Source organism: Apis laboriosa, unplaced genomic scaffold (genome assembly GCF_014066325.1).
Source record: "Apis laboriosa isolate Shangri-la unplaced genomic scaffold, ASM1406632v1 scaffold108_cov151, whole genome shotgun sequence".
NCBI lineage: Eukaryota > Metazoa > Arthropoda > Insecta > Hymenoptera > Apidae > Apis > Apis laboriosa.
In genome coordinates this window covers 26,786-51,642 of record NW_025220781.1, presented here as the reverse complement: position 1 = coordinate 51,642, position 24,857 = coordinate 26,786, and the positions used below count along the sequence as shown (strand labels likewise).

At 32.7% G+C, this 24,857-nt stretch overlaps 1 protein-coding gene and 1 long non-coding RNA gene across 2 annotated transcripts in view; one reads left to right on the top strand and one right to left on the bottom strand.

Moving 5' to 3' along the window:
- The window catches only part of LOC122710585 (trichohyalin), a 179,949-nt gene extending 157,488 nt beyond the window's left edge, over positions 1-22,461 (bottom strand). Inside the window, exons 1-2 of the mRNA XM_043928514.1 lie at positions 22,156-22,461; positions 2,353-2,571 (exon numbers count right to left, since the gene is read on the bottom strand). Of these exons, the coding sequence (XP_043784449.1) occupies positions 2,353-2,397 (45 nt within the window). The 5' untranslated portion in view covers positions 2,398-2,571; positions 22,156-22,461. The remainder of the gene's footprint in view (positions 1-2,352; positions 2,572-22,155) is intronic.
- Positions 22,462-22,568: 107 nt separating this feature from the next.
- Positions 22,569-24,591, top strand: LOC122710579. The gene is made up of 3 exons (XR_006345956.1): positions 22,569-22,732; positions 22,819-22,899; positions 24,063-24,591. It is a non-coding gene; the product is annotated as an uncharacterized LOC122710579 (long non-coding RNA).
- Positions 24,592-24,857: the final 266 nt, after the last annotated feature.

The window sequence follows — 24,857 nt, the reverse complement described above, 5'->3', positions numbered from 1 at the left end:
TCTGCTCAAGGAATATTTATAGAGTTAGATATTTTTCAATTGATCAGTTATTAAGCTTACACTTCTGATAATTTTGGAAAATTATTCGACCATTTTTTATTTTCTTTGTTTTATATATGATTGTAAATTGAGCAATCTGAATTTTAAATTTTGTGTTCCAAGCTATCGGCGCCAGAAATTGAATTGAATTCTCTACGCGAGTTTTAAAACTTGTTTTTACCTTTTTTCAAAGGGTTATAGTACAGCCGTTGAATATTCGAAAGAAGAATTTTTAAAAACTATCATACGTTTCATTTTCTTACAATTTTTGTTTCCTATCGATTGAATGTTTTAATTTTGAACTTTCTATTCCAAATAATTAGTCCAATATTCCATGCATTTTCTAAATTATTTCCGAAACTGTCCAACGTGGCCACTTTTTGTCTATTGCATATATTTTCTATCGAATATATTTCAAACTTTCTATTTCCAATAATAATCAACTTTAAAATTCCATACATTTTAAAAACTATTCTATTTCGAACTACGAGCATTTTTTTCATTATGAATTGAATATTTTAATTTCAATAAATAATTATCCTTAAAACTATTCCAATCATATCGTAAAGACTAAACATTTTTTTCTTACCTCTTAAATTCGGTTCATAAGCCGTATATATTTTGCTGGTAACTTGTTGTATTGGTAACTTGTTGTATTGCGTTGGTAATTTTTTATAGCTATATAGGACACACGTGTACCGTTAGAATCGAGAGGGTTGAATGACCTGGCCATTTATCAATCACTACACCTATGATTCCTGTAGACATTACAGACTTCGAAATTGTCTTCATTGTCTCGATATGGCGGCGCGAGGTTTACGATCTTTCATCTATAGATCATAGTTCATCGTACCTGTTGATTGTCTACTAAATAAATCTATTTGTCAGTTTTATAGCTTTCTCAAGATTGAATATTCTCCGATGATTGATACTTGTCCAGCAATAACTTTTTATAAACTAAAATAGTATTATACAATTTCAATCAATATCAACTTTTTCAATATTTTCATCTATGCATTTCAAATAATTATCAAGAGAAAAAAAAATACAAGAAAGAGACAACAAAAGTACATCTTTCCATCCGTAAAATTTTTCAAAAATGTTCTTGAAACGTTCAAGAAGGAGCCTTTAGAAAATAAATGAAAATGATTTCCAATAGCACAGATTGATATCAAATTTCTTCTTTCGACAGAGGATAGAAAGAGAGAGATAAAGGAACAAGACACGCGAAAATCTCGAAGAGGAAGTAAGGGAAAAATAGTACGCCATTACAGCAACGATAAGTAATATTCGCGAAAAACGTTCCAGATGGCGCGCCGGAGTTTTCTAAATTCAATATTCCATGGTAAACTTTCACGTCCCACAATTTTATCACGTACGAAGCATCCCTGGACAATGAGATAGCACCTTATCACGTGATGTATAGACCCAAGAAAAAACTTGGCAAACGGTTAAGAAGAGGCGGATAATGTCGCGAATTTCATACGCGCGTATACATAAGAGAAAATCCATTTTTCATTACATCACGTGTACCGACCAAATAATCGAGATATCTTGGTGTTTACACGGCGGTGGTGGGTGACAAGGCTTGATGGAAAATTCGTTGAACGAAGGGAGAAAATCCCTTGTGATCTCATCAAAACGATTCGTGTTGGTTTGGAAATTAGGGAATCGAGAAGAGAATTTCTTTTCATAATCAATTAACAATTAATTTAATTAATTTATGTATAAATATTATAGATAGATTTTTACCGATTGTTTCGTGAATGAATGCTCCGTGTAATTTATTTTTGATATTCGTTTTAAATTTTATATTAAGTTTCTATTGCGTTATTATTAACTAATCATTAAAAGGAAGGCAAGGTATGACGTGGAAAATCGAAATTACATATTCCCAACAAAACTGCAGACACCAAGAGTTTAAAATTAAGAATTCACATTTGCGATCTCGCATACCTCGCGAGAAATCAACCGTTCCACATTATAAACAGCCATTAATTATAGACCATCATCCTCATTCCATTCACCTGACCATCTCTTCCCTTTACTTTTCATCTCTTTTATCGAATTCCCCGCTTTTTCCACGGAATAAAATCGCCGACACTATCGCCTAATTATGCAATTAACGAACCGCAACATCGCTCCACCGATTAATTTTATCGAAAGTGTAACAGAACTTTCCCCTTTTCCCTGTCAATTTCTACTACCAATTCCATCTTTCCATAAAGCGAAACCAATTTAAATAACGATTTTAACCGCGAATATCATCATCGATCCTATATCGATATCCTAGATCGGTCCTTGATTGCTTACCTTGTAGATCTCATCTACGAGCCTAGTGAGTTCTTCGGTCTCCATGGTAATACTCCTTCGATGTCTGAAAGCTGCACTTTAACCGACTTCACGAGATGCTCATATTTTTTCGTCCTTCCGAAAACCGGATCTCACGTAGCCGTTCCACTTTCGCGAGGTCGGTCGATCGTACGGGATCGGAAACCGATAAATTCCCTTCTAATTCGTCTCTGGCCGGACCTGGAATAAAAAAAAAAAAGAAAAAAATAGGGAGGGAAAAAGAAGAAAATGAGAAATTATAATAATAATGAAAAAAAAAAAAAAAGAGAGAAGAAAAAAAATTAACGGAATGATTCGTTTTAATGCGCGTCGTTCATTGGTCATTATCTAAGTTGAAAATCTGAAGAAGGGGAGGGAGATTTCAAATTCGATTCTTCAACTCGAGTTTTGCAATTTTTGAAATTGGAAATCGACGGAAGGGATGATAGTTTCGAGCTGGATGAAACTATTGGATTGTAATAGGGGGGGTTGAAGGTTCGTTATTCGAACATAATGCTGGATACGCTGTTCGAATGTTACGTTATCCAAGCGTTCTCCTATACTGAACTGATGTTTGCTTCATTAGGTTAAATATAGATGTTGTTATACGTGTTAACACCTCGCCCGAAATGGAATTAAAGAGGGGGGTTTGCGATACTGGTTGTCGGAATAGAATATATTAGAGAAATTGGGAAATAATGGTGAATATTGTGCAAGAAACGATAGAAATAAGTTTTCCAAGGTTTTTTTCAAAACAAACGTTATCTAAAAAGTAATAATTTTAATCTAGATGACTTTCTTTCGTCATATTTTTATCACCCAATTTTAAATTTCCTTTTTAATAAAATTACAATGTGTATTTTCAAATATATAATAGCCAAATTTATATATCATTTGTTTCATTAGTATTTACACGTTATAAAAATTATATTTATAAATAAAATCTATTTTATTACCGAACATTTTCTTCTTTTCAACTCGATAAAATTAATCAATTTATTTACACGATTTACACCATTCCTTTTCCCGTATTCTCTATACCCAATAAAATCACAATTTCAAGAATATAATTTCAAACTCTAAAGAAAAGAGCGCGAGAATGAAAAAATGGATTTGGCTCTCGGGTATATCTCTTCTCTCGAACATCGCGCGTTTTCAACTCGTAAAAAAAAAAAAAAAGAAAAAAAGAAAAAGAAACGATTCCACCAGTCGTTTCTACTCATCGCTCGGCTTCATTACGACAATGTCGAACAATGATGGCGGAATAGAAATTTGAATTTAAGTTACAGTAGGTTCGGGGCATTATGCAAATTCGCGAAAATCTGTAAATTATTAAAGCAGCGAGTCCTGGATACCTGGTCCCCGGTTCAACAAGATCCTCTGTATTCAAATTAATATAAAGAGGCTTAACAAAGTCGAAACAGTTGCCAAGCATGCTAATGCATCACGCTGATACAGCGCTAAGTGAATTTAACTGCTATCTCGCCGGTCGAAGTTTCGTTTACGGGCAACGAAATTGAACGAATTATCTTCTGGGCCGGGTGGTTAGAGGCTGGTGGTGCAATAATTCACGAGTAACAGGCGCATTTAGAATAACAATTTACAAAATCTTGAGCGGTGGGTTCAACAACGTTGCTTTTATGTTAATGTTCACGCATTAAAATTCTCATCGCGCGATAACCTCGAAAGACTCGCAGCATCTCCTCACTGCGTGCTTAATGAAAACGATCATGCCACTTCTCCATTTCTGTCGCGAACTTCGTTCCTTCCCACCAACGAATAACAACTCGAACCTCGTTTTTTTTTTCTTTTTTAAAATTTCGTGCGAAAAAGATAATCAATATTATCGTCGTCCAATTTGTTCGTTGTTTTGATGGATAAAAGAGAAATTATTTTAATAATTTGGTTAAAAACAATTTTACGAATTATCAATCGCTAGGATTATTAGACATTAGATGAATGAACTGCAAATTATATTAATTCAATAATTTGATCGATCAGCAATAAATAAATAAATTCACGAGAAAAAAATTCTATCTAATCTCGATTCTCTCGATCGGAGGAAAGAAACAAAAAAAGGAAAGAAACGATTAAATCTTCTCAATTACTGGAAAAAAGGAAAAGAGTATGTCAAACTTGCACTTGAACATGGCAGAAATCTGTAAACTTTTCCATTCGAGAAAGCATGCTCAGGCTTAGCCTGCAACCTAACCGCTGCGGCTAGCATTACTCACAGCTGGAAGGAGAGGTCACGTTTTCCAGGGTACTTTCATCCCGCAAGGACACCCGGTATACGTGTCTGCGTGTGTACGTAAACAAGTGGAGGGAGATCAGGGCGGAAAAAGCGGCATAACTTGGCCGTTTTATTTCTCGACACGGAGCGTGTGGCCAAGCGTGTGTCCACATAAGAGCACGCTTAAGGTGTCACGGATCGTCGATCGAGAGTCACTCGCTCAGGTTTTCAACCTGATTCGAGAGCAGTCCCAGCAGATCGAGAAATCGTGAAAGCACGACACGGCCATGCAGTAATTGAGAAGATTTAATCGTTTCTTTCCTTTTTTTGTTTCTTTCCTCCGATCGAGAGAATCGAGATTAGATAGAATTTTTTTTTTTATTTCGATTTCGAGCGGAATAGAGTTGACGTTTCTTTCGGTTACGTCCTTGGTATCCTGTAGTTTATCTTACAAATTAATCAGTGGATATATTTTGTTATATATTGGCGAGCCACGAGAGGGATTATTGAAAATATACTGATAAGGTTGTCCAAGAAATAAACACTATGTTTTCCTACTTTTTCTATCTTCTAAATTGGCCACTTAATCTGTAGATGTTACTTGAACAAAATAAATAGATAAACACACGTGTAAAAGTATCGTTGAATTTAAATATTACGTCTTACAAACGAAAATATTTGTTTGACTCGATAACAGCCTACTTCTCGAGTCGTTGTCCGCGAAAAACGCGGAAGAAAGAAAAGATTTCTGGACGAACGGTTCTGAGGCAAGCAAATCTCCTTTCTCTTCTTATTTTACAATAATTTATCGATGCGTTGGAGAAGAAGTTAACTACGATATCGTAATATTGAAAGAGTATTGCGGGTGCACCGCGATTAATTTTTCGCATCGACGTTGTGAATTATGATACCGGGAAAGAATGGATCGATTAGTTAAAAAGCTTGACTTAGTAGGGCGTGAAGGAAACATATTGCAGCCGAAGCTATCTCTACCTCTATATAGCTTCTATAGTTTATTAAATTAATCTCTTCTATCTTTGTCAAGATGTTAATTAAAATATTTTTTTTTTTTAATTTGTTTTCTTTCTATTCCAACTTCTTTATCTTTCATTACTTCGTTCGATTGGAATTTATAATATTGAAATATCGATTAATGTCAACACTTAAAAATTGAAATTCAATAGAATATATTATGCAAAACAATCGTATATTATATATTTATGAAAAATATTGAAACTATTAAATATATATATATAAGAAGGATATTTTTAAATTTTCATAGTAATTTTTATCCTAATATCAATATTTTTTTATAAACAAATTTCGATTGATTCAAACTGACTCGAATATTCTACGAAAATAAAATTTATAGAGATATATATTTTTATATTTATCTTAAAATTGAATGTATCGCGACAGACTTAACTGAACTGATCTATATATAATTGATCTATATAGAATTAATCTATTGAACTTTAAATCATCTCATTATCAGATACACAAAGATATAACATTGTTGAATACATATCATAATCGAGTACTATAATATTAGTATCAGATATACTAATACTTTAGCTCTGAAATATGATATGGGCATAATCACTTAATCAAACACGATAAGATATTATAATAAGGTAAATAGATTAATTAAAATTAATTAAAATACCGATATATTGATTTATCTACACGTGTTTTCGTAAAATCTGATATGAAGAAAAAAAAAAAAATAAAAGTTATTTATATTAGTTACGATGAAAGCAGTGAAACTCAATCGTCCTGTTTGAAAATATATCGCAATCGCATGATTCCACGTTACTGCAAAGTGAATTTTACAGTAACTTTCCAAATGTGACGATACCCTCTAAAAGCTTTCAGGTGAATTAAATTCTCTCGAAACGTTTACGATAAAATGTTTCCCTTTAATCTCTCTAATCACATGTGCTAGGCTTGTTCCACGCATGCTACAAACTTTGGGAATTTCATTCGATACATTCGTTCGCCTGATATTTTTCTCATACGAGGAGGGTATCGATAAACTTGAAATATTTCGTTTCAGAACTGATCTCCGAAGGAAGGATAAATTTTGTATTGCAATCGGATAATTCGGTATAAAATATAATTAACGATTTCATTCGATCGTCATTTCTTGAAAATTAATAAAATTCCTCGATTGTCAGAATTAATTATTGGAAAGGATAATTGAACGAACGAAATTGTAAATTATATTAAAAATAATAATCTTCTCTTTTTTGTCTTTTCGTTTTGTTTTCTCAATTTTTATTATTATTAACATTCTTAATTGAAAATGAACGAATTACTTGGAAAAGATGAATTTAAAAAATATGAAGGATATGATATGAACGTATATATAATTTAAAATATTTTTTTTTTTCTTTCTGTTTCAAAAAACAAAAAATATTATTAATACAAATTACTTTACATTCATTATATACACTAATATTCGTTTATAAATAACAAGTGTGTCCAATTGATTTTATGCAAACAATGAATTTCAATAATCAAAGTTAACGAATTTTGTATTTAGTAGCCCAATAGATAATTAATTATAAAATAGCAATTCTGTAAATTGATTTCTAATAATCATTATAATAATTTAATTAGTAATGTAATTACAAATTAATTTACAAATTATTAATTAACAATATATATATATATATATATATATATATATACGTTTATTATCATTCTTTCGAATCATTAATATGTTTATGCGACATTCGGATTAAATAATAAATAAATAAAGATAATACGATCCATTAAACATTACACAAAATTTATCAATACATTCATTATCCTTGAGTGAATTAATGGCTAAGTTTCAAAAAAAGAAGGAAAAAAAAAAAAAAAAAGAAAACTAAAGATTTACGACCAAGCAATGAATCTTTGCAGCTTTATAGTTAACCAGTCCCATAAATCCACCAACATTGTTCTCCGCATTTAAATCATGGATCCTTACGGAACGGAAATTGGAGATATAAACGGATACGGAATAGAATCTAAGAAATTGAAGAAGTTTTCAAGCAGAGGGGATTGAAGTTTGCTTATCGATTAACCAGAATGCAACAAAGTCACGCGTCACTAGGAGAAAATCGAAGAAAATCGAAGAACGTCTATCGTATCCCTCCTGGAAACCACTTTAACGGTCTAAGATTTTCAACAAACTCAATCCAAACTTTTTTCAGATACACGTGCATATTCTGGGATAATATGGAGAGGGAGAGCAATAATTCACTATCGTCGTGCATTTAATATAATTACTTTGGACATTGATTTTTATAAAGATAAAATTGCTATTTCGATATTTTTTAAAATAAATATTTGTAATCGAATACCTAGTTTATTTATAAATCTGCGGTATCGAATTTTGATAACGCGGAACACATTTGTACGAATTCTAACACGGTTTTTTATACCATGGAACCAGTTAATCCTGTTATTCGAGGATTGTCCGCATATTGATAGGGTAGAAAGGAGAAAAATCATCGAAATTCAAACCTGTGACCATGGAAAATAAATTTTATATCGTTTTATTATTTCTCGTAAATATAGATTTTGTAATCAAATTAGAAAAAGAAATTAACTTGTAATAAATAATATTATACGTGATTCTCTCGATGCTTAATCGTTCTACAAATATCTAAATTCCAAATGTAAAATAATAAATATTTGGATTATTATTCCTCTCTATCAAATAATTCCACGATATTTAAAGTTCTTCTAAATCAACTTCACGCATTTTTCACCATCCGTACATCAAATATTTGAAAAAGAAAAATATTTTCCAAATGTAACCGCATTTAACTTTGATCACCATTCTTTCTTGCATCGAAAAGTTATATATATATTATTTTATCGAAGCGGTCGACAACCTGCATCTTCTCGAATCAACGCTCTGCTCTCACTTTTCCAGAAACATTCCCCGCCTTTCTTGATGAATTTCTCTTCTCGCCTCTTTCATAATGTTAAATAACCGATCTCTCTCTCTCTCTCTCTCTCTCTCTCTCTCTCTCTCTCTCTCTCTCTCTCTCTCTAGTCTCGAATAGTCGGCAACAAGAATGCAACAGCGAGAGGAGAGCGCGAAATACGCTTGGAAATAATGGCAAAAGCTTCTAACCTATCGTGACGAACAGCTGCTCGAAAACGAATTAACCGTTCGTGCGGTGGCCGTGCGGATTCGAGCGTGTAATTTTATGGAAATGAATGAATCAAACGTTGCTGTCCTTTTACTGCCTCGGTCCTGCCCATTTTTATTTCCACCGTCCGATAGACCGGCTGCGGCGGAAATGCATTCTTTCACGGTTTATTGGCCATCGAGAATTATTCCATTGATTTTTCCAATCGAATCGGTTACAAAAACTTGTATGATTATTGAAATTTTGAAAGTTACATTTTTCGTTTCTTTTATTTAACCGCGATTCGAAACGCCTACAAATGATGAATTTAATTCTCTGTACCGTATATTACACCATATATATACGATTCGACATTGCATCTAAGGTATAACTCCTTTATATTTGCCAAACTTGCTATTTGTCAAAACTTTCGCCAAGATAAAGATTTCTTTTTTCAAATCCCATCGAACATCCAACGAGAAATTACACGTTTTAATAATATTTTTTGAAACACGTCAGAGGGAACACGTCTGTTCATTTTCGTCGTATCTCCATCGTAATTTATTATTAACGCGTATGCAATGAATGATTTGCAATCGAGTGAACAGAATCGACAATAAAAATTGGAATGGCTCGCTGCGCGAATCGAAAGAAATATCCAATGGTTTCGCGTGCTTGGAAAATCCATAGAAATTCGCGAGTTTTATGACTTAATTGGAACGAGTGAAAGGAATTATGCAATGGCCGCGATTTCTTGTGTAGGTATATACGTAATATACATACAGAAGCGGCGTGGAGATCGTGGAGACAATACGAGGAATTTCTGCGCGTCGTAGAATCGAAATGACATCAACCGCATCTGTATCCTTTACATTCCATGGGCTTGTAATTCCTGCGGCATTTATAGAATGTAAACCTGTTGGTCGAGCAACGTGCACCTGTGTGAGCGTTTCCCTACGCACGATATATATTCGTTCGTAAATAACCGGATGTTTTGGTCGATTAATAATAATCGAAGAATCTTATTAAATTGGGTAAATTAATAATACCCATAATTAGATTATTTGTTACGATTATTTAATGATTACTTATCAATATGGTAACATTAAAATCAATTCTTTTCACTGAACTGTTCAATCGAAAAGAAATTATATTTACGATAAGTAATCATCAATGGAAAAATTTACAATTTTGATGTTACATAACATTTCAATTAATACATCAAATTATCTTTCCTACGTGTTAATTTCCACGGTTAAGAAATGAAAGAAATTTTTCAGAATATCAGAATGATCGACAGCTATAAAGGATATATTTCTTTTATCGCGTATTTTTTTCAAACCTCTCGCATCTATGGACGACATATCTCGTGACGCAATGTCATTCATACCACGCTCCAGACGAGATATCGCACGTGTGTCTTTTTTATTAAAACACGCGATATATCGTCCATAGATAGATTCGTCCATAAAAAAAAAAATCATTCCTCAAATAAGGAAGGGGTTAACGACTTATATCACGTATTTCGAAAAAAAAAAATTGTTTAGCTTTCCATTTTACACACAAAACAACATTCACTTGTTTATGCATGTTATATCGTAAATTAAACACGCGAGATATCTCGTCCAAAGCGGAGCATCGAGTCGTGAGATATCTCGTTCATAGCGTTGCATGAACGACATTGCGCCGTGAGATATCTCTTACCACCAATGTAAAAGGGAGTTGGAAATCAATTTTACCCTGCTATAATATTCTGTAAAATATATTCGAACGATATTTTTGAAGTGCATAATTGTCATAATCGATTAAAAAAAATAAAATAATTTTTTCAATCTATTATTTAAGGAATTTATTATTAAAAGAAATGCCGAAAAAGAATAAAGGAAATGTATGTTTGTGTGAAATTTTTCTTGTATACGTATATACGTGTAACATTTAACGCATATCGTTAGATAAACAACAAATTATGATAAGCCTTGTATATCTGCGACGTCCAAAAAAACATTTGCCATTTTTCAGTCCACTGAATCATCATTTTATGACGATATTTAAAATCCAAATTTGCCAAATTTGTCGCTAAAAATTTTCGTTCGAAGCTTCATTCAAATCCTTATTTTTTTTTTTTTTTTTTTAAATTTGACAGAATCGATTAATTTCTTATTCAGATCAAAAATCTTTAAATACGTATCGAAATTATATGATAAAATTTAAAATCTCTCTTTCACGATTTATCTAAAATAAAATTTTAAATCCGATATAAATCGCATCCAAATTAAGCATCTCATCACCGACTCGAATCCTTCATTTAAAATTCTCCGATTAAATTACATCGTCTGAAATACAAGCAATCGATCGCAGCCTTATTTAAAATAATCTGAATCTGGCAATTAAATCGTTAAACATCGTTCGAAATAGAAGAGAGGATTCTACACGATTTCGATCAATAGCATACACCTGTAAAATAATCGAGAAACACGCGCGTGAACGAGCGAAGCATCGCAAACTTGGGGAGAAAAATCGAAATTTTCACGTACGAGTTGAGTTACACGGAGCAACGTGGCGCTTGAAGGGGATTGAATGGGGGACTCGGGCGAAAAAACTTGGGCGGAAAAATGAAATTAGCGGGGATCGTTCGAAAAACGTTCTCGAAACTGGCTGGATTGTTTGCATGAATTTTTCGACAGGTACGCATAGAGCGGCATAACGCGGCAAATTAACGAACGGAAGAGAAAACTGTTTTCCGTTGATTGAAGGATACAAAATAAAATGTCGGGAAATCCAACGGCGAGTTGAACGAGTCGAAAACGAGGCACAGGGAATAATCCATTTGCCTCGTGTTCCGAAATTAATTATACATCGGATGAATTCGAAGAATATCCGCGGAAAGTTCGATATTTAAAACTTGGCGCAAAAGTGAGGGAAAAAAAAAAAAAAAAAAAAAAGAAAAGAAAAGGAAAATATGAAAAATTATACGTTTACAGAAGTTTACGCCATATGTAATGCTTCTAATTTATATCGAGGAGAGATATTACGTATGTACAATTTTAATTGCGTTTAGAGGAAATTATGAACAAACAACTTTGATTTATTCTTGTTTAAGTGATACTTAGATACTGAATTTATTATATAATTTACATGCTAATCAATTAGCCTCGAGTATTATTTAACACTTTCGCATAATCTAGAAAACTAGACACTATAAAAATGAAATATAGAACCGGATTGGAAAGTCTTGATCAAAAAAATAAAGGAAAAAAAAAAAAAATCCATACACGACCAAAGAATAATTCAAAAGATATAAAATATTGTGATAATATTAATAAAATATTGCACGAAATTGCGTCATCATCATAAATTCTTGGTTACAAATAAAATTACTAATATATTCGTATTTTATCCGTAATTCGATAACACATCGACACTTATAGCTTCAAATAAAATAGAGAATATCCGTAATATGAAAGCAGGGGACACGTGTTCGAGTACGATCACACAATAAAAAAAAATCCCGGGTTTTAGGGAATTAAACATTTCGGGAAAGAATCCCGTCGAATCTCCGCCGAGAAGACACATGGCCACGTTAATAAATACCGATACCAATTTGCCTAAGGTCCTGGAGGATGAGGGAAGAGGGATGTCCAATAAATTTCGCAGCGGGGAAAACCGATTTCCGTGCTCGCTTCTCTACCCCGGTGATACTTTCCGCGGGAGAAGCAAGATAAAACGCTTCTTTTTTCCGTGAGAAAGGCTGTAGTAGCTGCTGGAATTCAGGACAAATTCCTGATCTGGCAGTGGTTCTTTTGCCAGCCTCCGCTTCTCCGCCGTCAAGGTATCGTGAAAAATGTATAGAAAAAATGGGGAAAAAAAAAGAAAGGGAAGGAGGGAAGGGGAGAAAAAAGGAAAACAAGAGGATGAAATAAAATTAAAGAAAGTCACCGATGACCGGTGACTTTTTATCGGGTAAATGTTGGATCAGAGTGAGAGAAAGAGAAGACAGAGAGGGAAGAGAGAGAGAGAGAGAAAGAGAGAAGAATGGCGGAGGAAAAAAATGTGAAAGGTGCGCCAGGCGGAGAATTATCGGGATTTGTTCGTGAGGTCGCATTCAAATCGGGCCGACGTTGGAATGTCGTCCTGCCTCTTCTGTCGTAACAGTTATAAAACGGTCCTGATATCCTGCAGGCAGTAACGCACATGGCCGCGTGTGCGCACGATCACACGTCTGTGCACCTGTGCAATTGTGGGCGTAGCGAGTTCAACGGGTTCGCGAGGAACCTTCGATAATAACGATCGATCGCCGATTATGGGAAGGGTGGAGGGCTCGACAATGGCGAGATTTTTCGTGTTTTGGATTATTCTTTGTCTCCTTGCGCCCGCTACGGGTAATTAGGATAATTCTTTCGCCACGTGGAGAACGAAATAAGGGTGGTAGAGGGACGAGTAGACTCGCCCGTGTGAGCGTTAGGGTGTGTTCAAGTATTATAGTTATTTAAACTTTTTTTTTTATTATTCAGAAATTTTTCTATGACGTTTCGTTCTTTATCGATGAATTTGTTAAATTGCTAGATCAACAATTGATGGATTTGTGAAATTGTTCTTCTCCTTTGACAATCTAGATCAATTATCGAATCTCACACGGAACTTAATACTTGATACTGTATAAGATATATATATATATTTTTTTCTCTTTCTCTCGCACAGTTAAACTTATCCGAAACGTCTAACGATTACAACGTCTGGAAAAAGCAACTGCGCACCGCAATTTGAAACTTCAAACTTTGAAGTTTCCCTTGTCGATCGCGGTATATACAAAGGCAGAAAATGTAAAAAAAGAAAAAAAGAAAAGAAAAAAAAAAGAAAAATGGAAAAATCAAACTCGGCGCGCGTGTAATAAATTACAAAGTTCTGGCATTGTCTGTGCACGGGAGAGGGAAAGGAAGGAAACGGTTTCACGAGAGGAAAAGTTGGGTGATATGCGGGACAAAAGAATGTTGTCGACCGCAGTCAATGCCTTGTCTCTCTGTACTACGAATAAGGATCGATAACGTGGTTTCATTTAAAGGGTGCATTATCATTCGCTCCACAGGATGAAAAAGCGTGGCGAATAATCTCGCGAGGGAAGGGAAGAAACGGGAGGGAAATCGAGGAAAATAACACTGAAAAGGGAGTGGAAACGACAACAGGGGGAGGAGGGTGAACTGCAACAAAGAGTTGTTAAAACAATAAAGTTACGCGATTCTTGTCATGGAATCGCTGTTTATTGTTCGGTTGTTTCAATATCGACGGGAGGGGAGGGGAAGCAGGGCAGGGGGAAGAAAAAGGGACGGCCATTATCGTCGTGAAGGAAGGTGATCGCGAAATATGTAAAATCGAAGCTCAGAGGCGGGGAAAATATACGATATGTGACAATTATGCCTGACTATGAGTTATTATCCAGGTATGAAATCGGTGCGAATTAACTCTCGAAAATTTCTGATCAAAGTAACGCGTGCATTTGCCGATTGACATTGTTTATCGCTTGTGCGTTCAATACTAGGATCTTGAAAATTTCGTCTCTACGTATGTACATGAAATGCGCATATAGAACACAATAAATCGCGTTTTAAACGCGGTTTCGATTTCACAGAAATTACAGAGAAATTATAATATCACAGATCAGAAATATACGGAATGACTAATTAATCTAATTGTCGATGATTGATTGAAATGGAATAATACATTCCCAAATAGTACGTTCCTAATTGGAAAAATAGAAGGGAAATCTAAACGATAATAATTGAAAATTATGAAATGCAAAAGATCAAAAATCATTGGGCGCAAAGTGAGCGGGAAGAAAGAAAAACGGAAACGCAGAAGCGGTAATGCAAGTTGTGGAATGCAAGAATAATTAGTTGCGGCGTTAATTCGGCCGAATGGCCGTAAAACTAGGAGGAGGCTAGGTGCAAAGTTTCGCAGTGTTCCAAACTCAGGTGGAACAATTCGTGGTCGTTAACCGGAAAAGAAGTTTTCCGCGCGCTTATTTCCTTCGCGCAAATATTTTTGTTCTTCGTCAGCTCGTACAGCACGCTTTTCCACACAGCGGCCACCGCGTGTATGCATTTTCCCTGGCATTGTGCCGCAATGAAACGAAGGAACTGAACGTTAAGTGGCGAGCGTTGTAAAGTTCCGCGAAAGCTTTTAATTAGGATTACGCATTATCTCAAGCTCCCTCGTTGCGCGAGTAGCTATTTCAATTATACCGCCGAACAGCTCCATGGAAATGAAACTGTTTCGAGTTAATTTCGGATACGCGGGCAATTACGATCTGAATTATTTCTACTTTTCGTTCGAACGTTACACGTGTCGTTTATTTCTTTCATCTTCCCCTTCTCTCTTTTGTTTTGTTTAACGAACGAATTCCGTGTTCGAAAAATTATGAAAGATATTCAAAAATATGGAACTCTCATATTTTTCCCCGTTCCCGTGAAATTGCTAGTTAATTATCTCGGCTGAAATTCAAACTGAAGCAAGAAGTGTCTGTCGCTGCGTCTTTCTCTGTTTTTCCTTTCCTCGTGAATATAAATACATCTGCCCGAAAAAGTGAGGAATATTGGTGATACGAGTGAGAGATAGAGAGAAAGGGTAGGCAAAATTGAAAAGTTCATTGAAACGCGGAAAATATTAACTCAAAAAAAAAAAAAGAAAAGATAAAAAAATAAAAAATAATCTTGTCTGAAGTAAATTTAATTTAATTTGTACATGCCGAGTTAGATTATAAAATAAGAATCTTAACGTTAAAACTTAATTAAAATCCCTTCCTCGTTCTTATTTATATATTGTATTCATTTATTGAAAAGGGGAAATAAATCTCACTACAATCTCACTAAAAATAAGCGTATAATGATTTTATCTTTACGCGTATACGCGTAATCTTGAAGATACGATTAAAAAAGGAAATGAATGTTGAAGTTTCTAAACTAGTTTTCTCTAAATACGATCTAGGATAACTTTCCATCGGCTTATACACTCCGGTATAAATTTTTGTTCCCATCGCGAATGCAGATTTTCCGCCAACGAGCGGAACGCGATATGATATCTAGGTAAAAAAAAAAAAAAAAAAAAAAAAACCGGTGATTTTAACGGCGAGCATAACAGCAAACGAAATTTGATTTATACCCACGAACGTATGAAATAAATTCACAACTGGATCCGTGTCCAGTGCTCGATATATGCTTAAAACAGGAAAAATATTTTCGATTAATACTCCTTTCGAATCTTTGTCCACCCTTGTGGATGCTCATTAAACTCATTGAAACGAGTCATGCGTTGAAAAACAAACGTCATCGAAGACCATCGAACCGAGGAATCGAATAAATTCCATCGCGCTCTATTTTCGATCCATTCGAGGGGGTGTGAGGGGTATGATAATGCACCTGTCGCTCGAATTTTTATTGAATTTTTTATGGCAAACCCTTATGAAAATCTATACGTATTGAACGAAGTTTTACACAGGTATATTCGAAACATTGAAAAGTAAAAATTACGATTCTATAATTTAATATTTGTCTAATGATAAGGATAAGAATTGCGATATCGATCTATACGGGATGTTGATATATTTATAAAATATTTTTGAAGATTTTAAAGGCTAAAACGAGCACAAAAGTTGATATATGTCTATTTGTGAACTTATTTGTTTATTAAGCTATTAAAATTTGCATTATACGCAAAGATAAAATAACTAGCTTTATTTAATTCGCTTTGGTTTGGATTTTTATGTATATTTTTATGTAGATTCTATAGATTTTCAATTTCCATAAATGTATAAACAATATTTACTTAAAACTTGACTCATGAGAATTGTTCCACAAATATAGTAACGCTCTGTGTAAATGAACAAACTAATAAATAATCGATGTATGAAAGAAAAGTTTTCCAAATAAAGTTATTCTTTTTTTTTAAAAAAAGAGACCACGCAATTTTCTCTCGAATTTTATTTATCATTATCTTCGAGTGATACATCACTTTTACTCTTTGAAAATCGTAATATAAATGATACTCCTTTCATATCTCATCAAACGTAACGATAAAAATGTTTAAATCAGAGTTATAAATGATGCAAAAGGATCGAATGAAATTATAGATTTAATAAATTTTATCCTTTGAAATATTATCTTCGACGATTCACTCTCATCACTCTCACGAATCAATTTGCATCGATGGCTCGAAAATCGGATCGAATCGTAGCACAGATACAGCTTCCTTTATCTCACCGAATATAAGTAATTACAAACGTTTAAATCAGAATTATAAATATCGGTGCAAAGGCATCGAATTAAATTCCAGACTTAATAAATACGAAATTCAGAGGAGACAAGAGGAGGAAAAGGAGGAAAACGAGCAGCATCGATCAATTTCCCTTCTTATTATTCGTCGATTAGAAAGAAGGCAGAGGCAAGAGCAAAGGGAAATTACGATCTCCAGGCGATAAAACAGCTCGTGCAATGAGAACGAATATTCGCCGCTGATTAAGGAAGGAAATTACGATCACGGATGGATAAAATGGCCGCGAGATGAGAACGAATGCGACTTGGGTGGAAATTGTTCTTTACCTTTTTTTGTGCAGATGCAACGTCTACTATAAGAAAGAAGCATCGATAGACCGATCATCTGGGGAGATATTCGATTATTTACTTTCAATGTCATCGATCGAAATTAAAGTGGGATAACAGGATTGTTTCTTTTCACCCTCTGTTTTAAAAATACATCAGAGGAAAAACGAGGAGGTTTCGTTGCTAATTACCATTTAAACTGATGGTTCTTAACCAGTGAAACTCGTATACTTAACAGAAGGATTAAATTTTATAAAAGTAAAACGAAAATTATATTATAAAAATATTCCAAAAAATCAAAGAGTATTATTCTATAATTCTCTTTTTTGTCTTGAGATCTATCGATATCAAAAGAATAAAGATAGAAATTCGACCGATTCTAAAATTTACATTCATTGAAAAAAACATTTACATTAAAAACAATTTTCCTATGTTCTTATTATATATGTTTATTATAAAATAACACGTTCTTATATTACATTATCTTTTTCGAAAGAGTGTATAAAGATCTTCAAGACATAGAGGGAAAAGGTTGGAAAGCGCTGGTATATAAACAAAGAAATTGCATTATGTTATGGGGTCGTAAGCGCAATATTCACGGAATTTTCCTCGTTCAACGTTCAACAACTTTTCCACCGGAATAATCGTGTCCGAGTGCTACATAAATTTTCTCCTCGGTTGGAGTTAAGTACGTGAATTATACTCGTTTCTTTCTTTCTTTCGAATAGAACTTCATCCTTCCCGTTTCTTTCTCTTTCCTTCTCTTTTTTCTCCCTTCCCCACCCCATCCCCCTCTCTCCCCCGGATATATTAACCGTGGATCGAAAACAGAATGCTAATTACGGGGACAAGGGATGAAATGGCCTCGATTATCGTTCCCTGATCGGCCATTTCGACGCGAGCATGCCACTTTTAAAACAAAAGCGACCCCTTTTCCTATCGCATTATCGTCCCCGGACTCTTCACTTTCTTTCCTCTAATTGAAACTTCCCTAATTGTCAGCGAGAGTCTGTAGAAGTATCATCCTCTCCATCGTAGTTCTATTCGATCGTGTTTACTCCCCAACCTCCCTCCTCCCCCTCCCTCCCCCGAACAAATCGACCTCTTTCAATCGGCCACCATCTTGCCGGGAAAAAATTTCCAGGGAAGAGAATTCTTCAGAGAGGAGGAAACATAAATACGCAAAGGGGAAGTTGAACGAAAGTTTAAAATTTATATTAAGGGCCGAGTTAAGTGCGAGGGTGTATTTACAGCAGTGGTGAGGATGAAAAGAATAAGGGAATAATTTTATTTTGATGTACTTCACTCGTTGATGGAACAACCAAGAACAAGTTTCTGGTTTTAGCCATGTTCCAACTTCCTCTTGGCCATAAGTTTTCATTTTCTGTGGCCTAGCGTTTTTTTTTTTTTTTTGAAGTTTTACAGGATGGAAATTTATTCGCCAAACTTCTTTGAGGGCGAACGTGGAAACGGGGTTACTTTGCCACGTTGTGAGAATGTGGCTTAATTAACGTTAGCAAGAGATTCGTCGAAGACGTAGAACATTTCTAACAAAATGTTTCTACAAAGTTGAATGAAAATTTGGATGTAAAATTTCGAAGTGTTCGAAGCAAAGAAAAGTTCGTACGAGTTTTAATAACTGATATGAATTAATTAGAAATCGCTCGTCAAAATTTTTGTTTAGAGGAGAAGAAAATATCGAGCGATATTTCAATATTTTCATAAAAATTATATGCAAATTAAATTTTAAATATAATAATAATAATAAAAAAAACATTTCGTTGAAAAATAAAAGTAGGTCGTTATATAAAACTTCTATTCTAAATTCAATAAATATTTTTGAAACACCCTGTATATTGTTCTCGAAAAAATAAGAGACATTTTAAGTGTCTTGTTCGATGACGAGGTTCATAAATTGGCGGGGTGAAAATTCTTTGTCTAAAATAAAGGGAGCAAGGTAACACGTGGTATCTCGAACCGGAAGTTTAACGACAAGAGATACACGATTTTGAAAGCGATCATTTCAAAGGGGGATCCTTATGCGCGGTGATTTCCCGGTTAGAACGTCATCAGTTTAAAACGACTCTATTTACAGTGGAGCATAGTAATATTCACGGTTTATTTGCATAATCGAAAAAAGAAGAGGCGAAGAGGGGAACGTCTTCAAAAGACGTTTTTTAAATAGAAAACGCAATCTCCCATGGTTTCCCTCGAATGCTACGTTAATAACGTGCCATCTTACTGCTGCACAGCATTCTCGAGGTTCAAAAAATACTTGGCGACGTTTTCTCGTAACTGGACTTCGAATCTCCCCTTTGCGATTCAAGAACGCTTGCGGAATATTCTCTTTAATTAAATTGCGTTTCTCGCGGTGTATACAAAATTAGAAATTAAAAAGTTAGGATAGAGAGTTAATGACAACCTTTTTCATACTTTCTTTTTTCTTAATAATGAGAAATTCTTGATGTTAATTTATGTTATTAATATATAATAAAAATTAAAATAAATATTATATTAATTGATATTATTAATTTTTGTCTTTTTCCTAAAAATGGAACAGGAAAATTGATTTAAGACCTTTCATTTTTCCTTTCTGTAACGTTTCATATGTCTTTCTTCTAACGTTTAATATAGAATAATATAAAATATCTTTAAATGTTTAATCAATATCAAGTAATAATTTCAAAATATTTTACAATTTCATCGATGATACGAATTCGAAAAACAACAAGATGAATTTTTTCGTTTTTATCTAATCTTTATTTCGTTTCTCTTTTAATAATCCGTATAATCGCTCTAAATTTCATCAGAAATCGATGAAAACATTCTTCACGCCTGATAACGAATCATTAAAATCCGCAATTTAATTTTTCTATTGAATCGATGAAAACGATATAATATTTTTATCAATAGCTTTGAGCATCGATTATCGGTTATTTAATATCCTCAATTAATTTTGCCTTATCTTCACCGATATATTCGATATACAATCCTTTACTTCCTTTCATTTCTCACTTTGACACGCGAATCTAATTTCCCCAATTAATATTTGTTTAATTATAACGAATATTATAATATAATCCTTTTAATCCTACGCTAATACTATGATTATCTTATACATAATACTATGATTATCTTATACATAATACATGGAAATACTCGAATTCAGATGAAATTCAGTTTTGATTTTTGCTCAATAAAAAGCACTTTTCGATTGGCAGAAAACACGAAAAGTTTACACCACGTGAGAAATTCACTTGGGTGTTTCGTTTCATCCACTGTTATCAATCATCCTCCCTCAACTTACGTGTGTACTTTTTATGGAGCGCGAAGAAAGATGAAAACTAAACATTTACTTTTGCAATAGGGAAAGTTGATCCAACTTTTCGAAACATCGTCTGAATGGGAGATTTAAAGTGATTAACATTCGACGAATATTTTCCTCGCTATGATTCTCATTCGTCAGTTTGAATTTTTAATTTTTAAAGCAATATCAAATGATAGAATGACTATAAATAATATTAATTCTCGAAAAGAAATCACGCCCGATATCTTATTCTATTATTAATATTCGATTATATGAAATAAAAAGTATATTAAATAAAATAAAAAATTATAATTATTTTCTTCATCTCTCCATTCCTTATATTTAATACAGATCGAGATTTTAGATAAAATATAAAGATAATGATTTAACATAAATGACCATAATTATATTGAAATTATATTAAAATCTCAATAATATTTAAAAAAAAAATAAAATAAAAAGAAATAGAAATAGATATATTAAAATAGATCCTATTTTAATGTAGATAAAAATTTAGAAATATTTTTAATTTTAATTGTTTAAATTTTTTCTTTTTTTTGGAAAAGAAAAAATATTATTGATTATTTAGTCCTTTCCACTTTTTTTTTCGACATCTATTTTGTGCATTTTCCTTTTTTTTTAAATTGTAAGCAACAATGCCACGTCACACTAAAAACCGTTTGTCACTGAGTTCGCAAAAAGGTCTGTTCTATTTTTTTTATCTCTGAAAACACGTCGCATACCCCCAAATTATTGGAGCGAGAAGAAAACTAACTGACCGAACGCATATTGAACGGTACCAAACGTCAGCTCCAAAACAGAATTTATGTTCGTATAAAATGACAAATAATTCACGGCTGGTCATATCGTGAAAAATCGTACTCGTATTTAGATCATAATATAGAGTTTAATGCGAGAGACGAATATATATCTGTTTCTAAAAACGAAGCATTGTGATCGAAAATCGTGTTATTTTCATTCGAATCAAAATAGGAAAATATTGTTTCAATACTTTCGACAAAAATAGCAATTTTTCTACATTTTCATGGAGATTCGATGTTCATATTGCGACATCTGTGTATTAAACAACTTCGACCACCACAAACGCGACATCTATTAAAGTAAATTGATCGTAAAATTTTTATACGACATATCGCTAAATTAAAGTAAAAATCTTTTATACATCATTAGAAAACGATATTTTCGCAAGATTAAGATACCTGATTACCCGATAGCCAAATCCTAGAATCTTATTTGTCGATTCTCTATTCTATATATTGCTAGATTCAGTAATAAGAAAAAAATGAATCATCTATTAATCACCTATTATTGTCATTTTCGAAAATCAAATTAATAATTACTCTTCATCAATCATACTCAATAATCTTATAAAATAATGATCTATCACGAGACTAAACAAAAATATTTATAATAATATTATAAAAATATTAATCTTTCGAAATACTCTAAAAACGCAATATCAAATTTAAAAAAGCGTTAGAAACGCGCGCTTTTGGTACTCACCTCAGCCAGTGGGCCGAGCCGGAAACTTTCAAAACGAAACTTGGAAAAATTCGGGAAAAAAAGAACGAACACTTAAAAAAATATATATCACGTTGTTCGTAAACTGTTGTACAATATCGACACGTAAAAAACTGACTTTCAAACAATAATTAACACACGAAACAATCCGTTTTTCACGATCGACAATCGTTAGAGAATAGATGCAACACAACGGCACGAGGCGCGCGAAGCGACTGAGCCTCTTTCGAGCGCTGGAGTCGCTGCAGACTAGCCGACCTCTACCGAATTGAGCGAAGACTATCGTTCGTGCAAGATCGTAAGGATTCAGCGCGTCCACGTTGCAAACCACGCTACTTTACGTGCCCGCGAAATAATTGTGCCACCGATGTTAAGTAGTCAACATGGTTCCACGCGTACATGATGTCTCTGTCAAACGATGCGAATGCTCGGTGTGAAATGAATATTTATTGATGTGAATATCGCTGATTATCACAATCTGACACCGAGTCTGAAATGTTTTGTTGTGTTTATGAATTATAAATCTTATAAATTGTGATGTCTGGTATCAAGGATTAAGGTTTACATAAAAGATTGAAATTTAAGATTTATAGATTGATAGATTATTATAAAGAATAATAAAATAATAAGATTTATGAATTCTAGGATAATAGAAACATGGCAAATGAAGAAATAAAGTTCTAATAAATATGGATGGAGAGATTTATTGAGCTGATAAATCATCAGGTAAGATGTGAAATTGAAAATTTTAGGTTACACAGGATATTGAAATAAAGAAAAATTTTTTCTTAAAAAATTTAAATTCATTTTTAATCTATGATGTAATACGAGTTGTTGAAATTTTCAAGATTTTAGATAGATAGAAAATTAAATTTTAAAATTTTATGAATAGATATTTTACATATAAATACATATGGATATTTTCCAAAGTTCAAGTTTCTGACCAAATTATATATATATTAAATAATCAATATGATAAAAGAATTTAAATATATTTCAATCTATCGATAATTTCATCATTATACTTTTAAGATTTATTAAATTTTAGACGATAAATGAGATTGGAGATTTAAGAATGTATATATATAATATAAAACCTAACCTAAATTTAAATTTCCTTATTTCGTTATTTTATAATTTCATAAATGAATTCGATTCAAAAGTATTGACGTTAAAAATTTGAATTTGCAAATTGCTATTCAAATTTATAAACTATAGACAATAGATAAAATAAAATTAATATTTAAAAAACATTGAGTAGAACATTGAGATAGAAGGAATCTTCAAATATTATATTTTTATAAATAGATTGATCTAACAAAAAATTTATAATAAACTTCTGAAATTAAAAATTCGAATTTTTCTATAAAATTCATGTTAAAATTCATGAGATGATGGATGAGAAATAAAATAGAATAGATGTTTAAGAATGGACAAAGCAATATACATAATCTGTAATAACATGAAATACTAGTTTAATAATGTAAATAAAACTGTACTTCATTAAAATAACAGATACTATTGAATCGAAACACATAGTACAATTAATTTGCGTGAATATCGGGACAATTATTACGATTATTAATTTATAGCAGTAAGAGTAGAAATTAATGCAATAAACAAACAAGTTTGCAGGAGATAACAGTTTCAAATGAAATATATCTGTTTCAACATACGTATCGTGAAACGATAACGATAACTAGCACTCGTTTTTCAATTTACCTGGAATTTATGTATATTTTAAAAATTGCGTTTCATTTTGTATCTCGGCATGAACACGTGTGCTAAATATCGATTATTCTCTCATGAATATTTCCCTCCCCGATTCACAGGAATCATCAGCGTTCACAATTATGGAAAAATACATCAACTGTTATTTATTTATACAGGTATCAAGAGAAAAAGAAATTTTTCATGGAAAATTTCTAGAAACTCCGTGAAGCAATGGCATTGTTTTAAAGATTCTTCGATAATTCAATCGATTTCTAATTATACGATTGGATTTCATTCAACTGTAAATGTCTTCAAGTTTATGGGGTCATGTTGAAAGGAGAACTCGATGGAATTCATTGGCTTTTATTGGAATATGGCAAAGGCCAAAATGAAGATCTTTCAATCGGTTGTAGAAATCTTTAGTTAGTCATATTTAATAGAGTTAGTAAGTGAATACAAATCTTTGGGCTGTATTCTAAAATAACAATAAATATAAATAAAATCATGTTACACGAATATGTTACACAAAATGAAATAGGGAGAAATATTCAAGTTTTCTTTCTTTTTGTTAATTTGAGAAACTGAAATGAATGAATGAAATAGATCATTCTAAATATTAAACAAACAACATTAAAATTTTTCATTGCAAATTTCTAAGAGCTATGAAAGCTAAATCTGTGAAAATGTTTTTGAAAATTATTTTAAAAATTCATCAAAAAAATTTTAATTATTATTTATATTATTTAAATTGTACAAATAGCAACTTTTTTCCTTAATATTTTATTTTTCTTTTGTAAATTAACAAGAATTAATCTTTTTCCTTTCCTCTCTGTCAAACTTTAATGATAAAACTCATCAAACTTTTTTTTTTTCTTAACTTTTATTTTGATCTATCTTTAGTTTCTTTATTAAGAAATTATTAATTGGTGATATTAAGTAAGCAATTCCCTTTCTTTCTCCCTTTTCTTCTC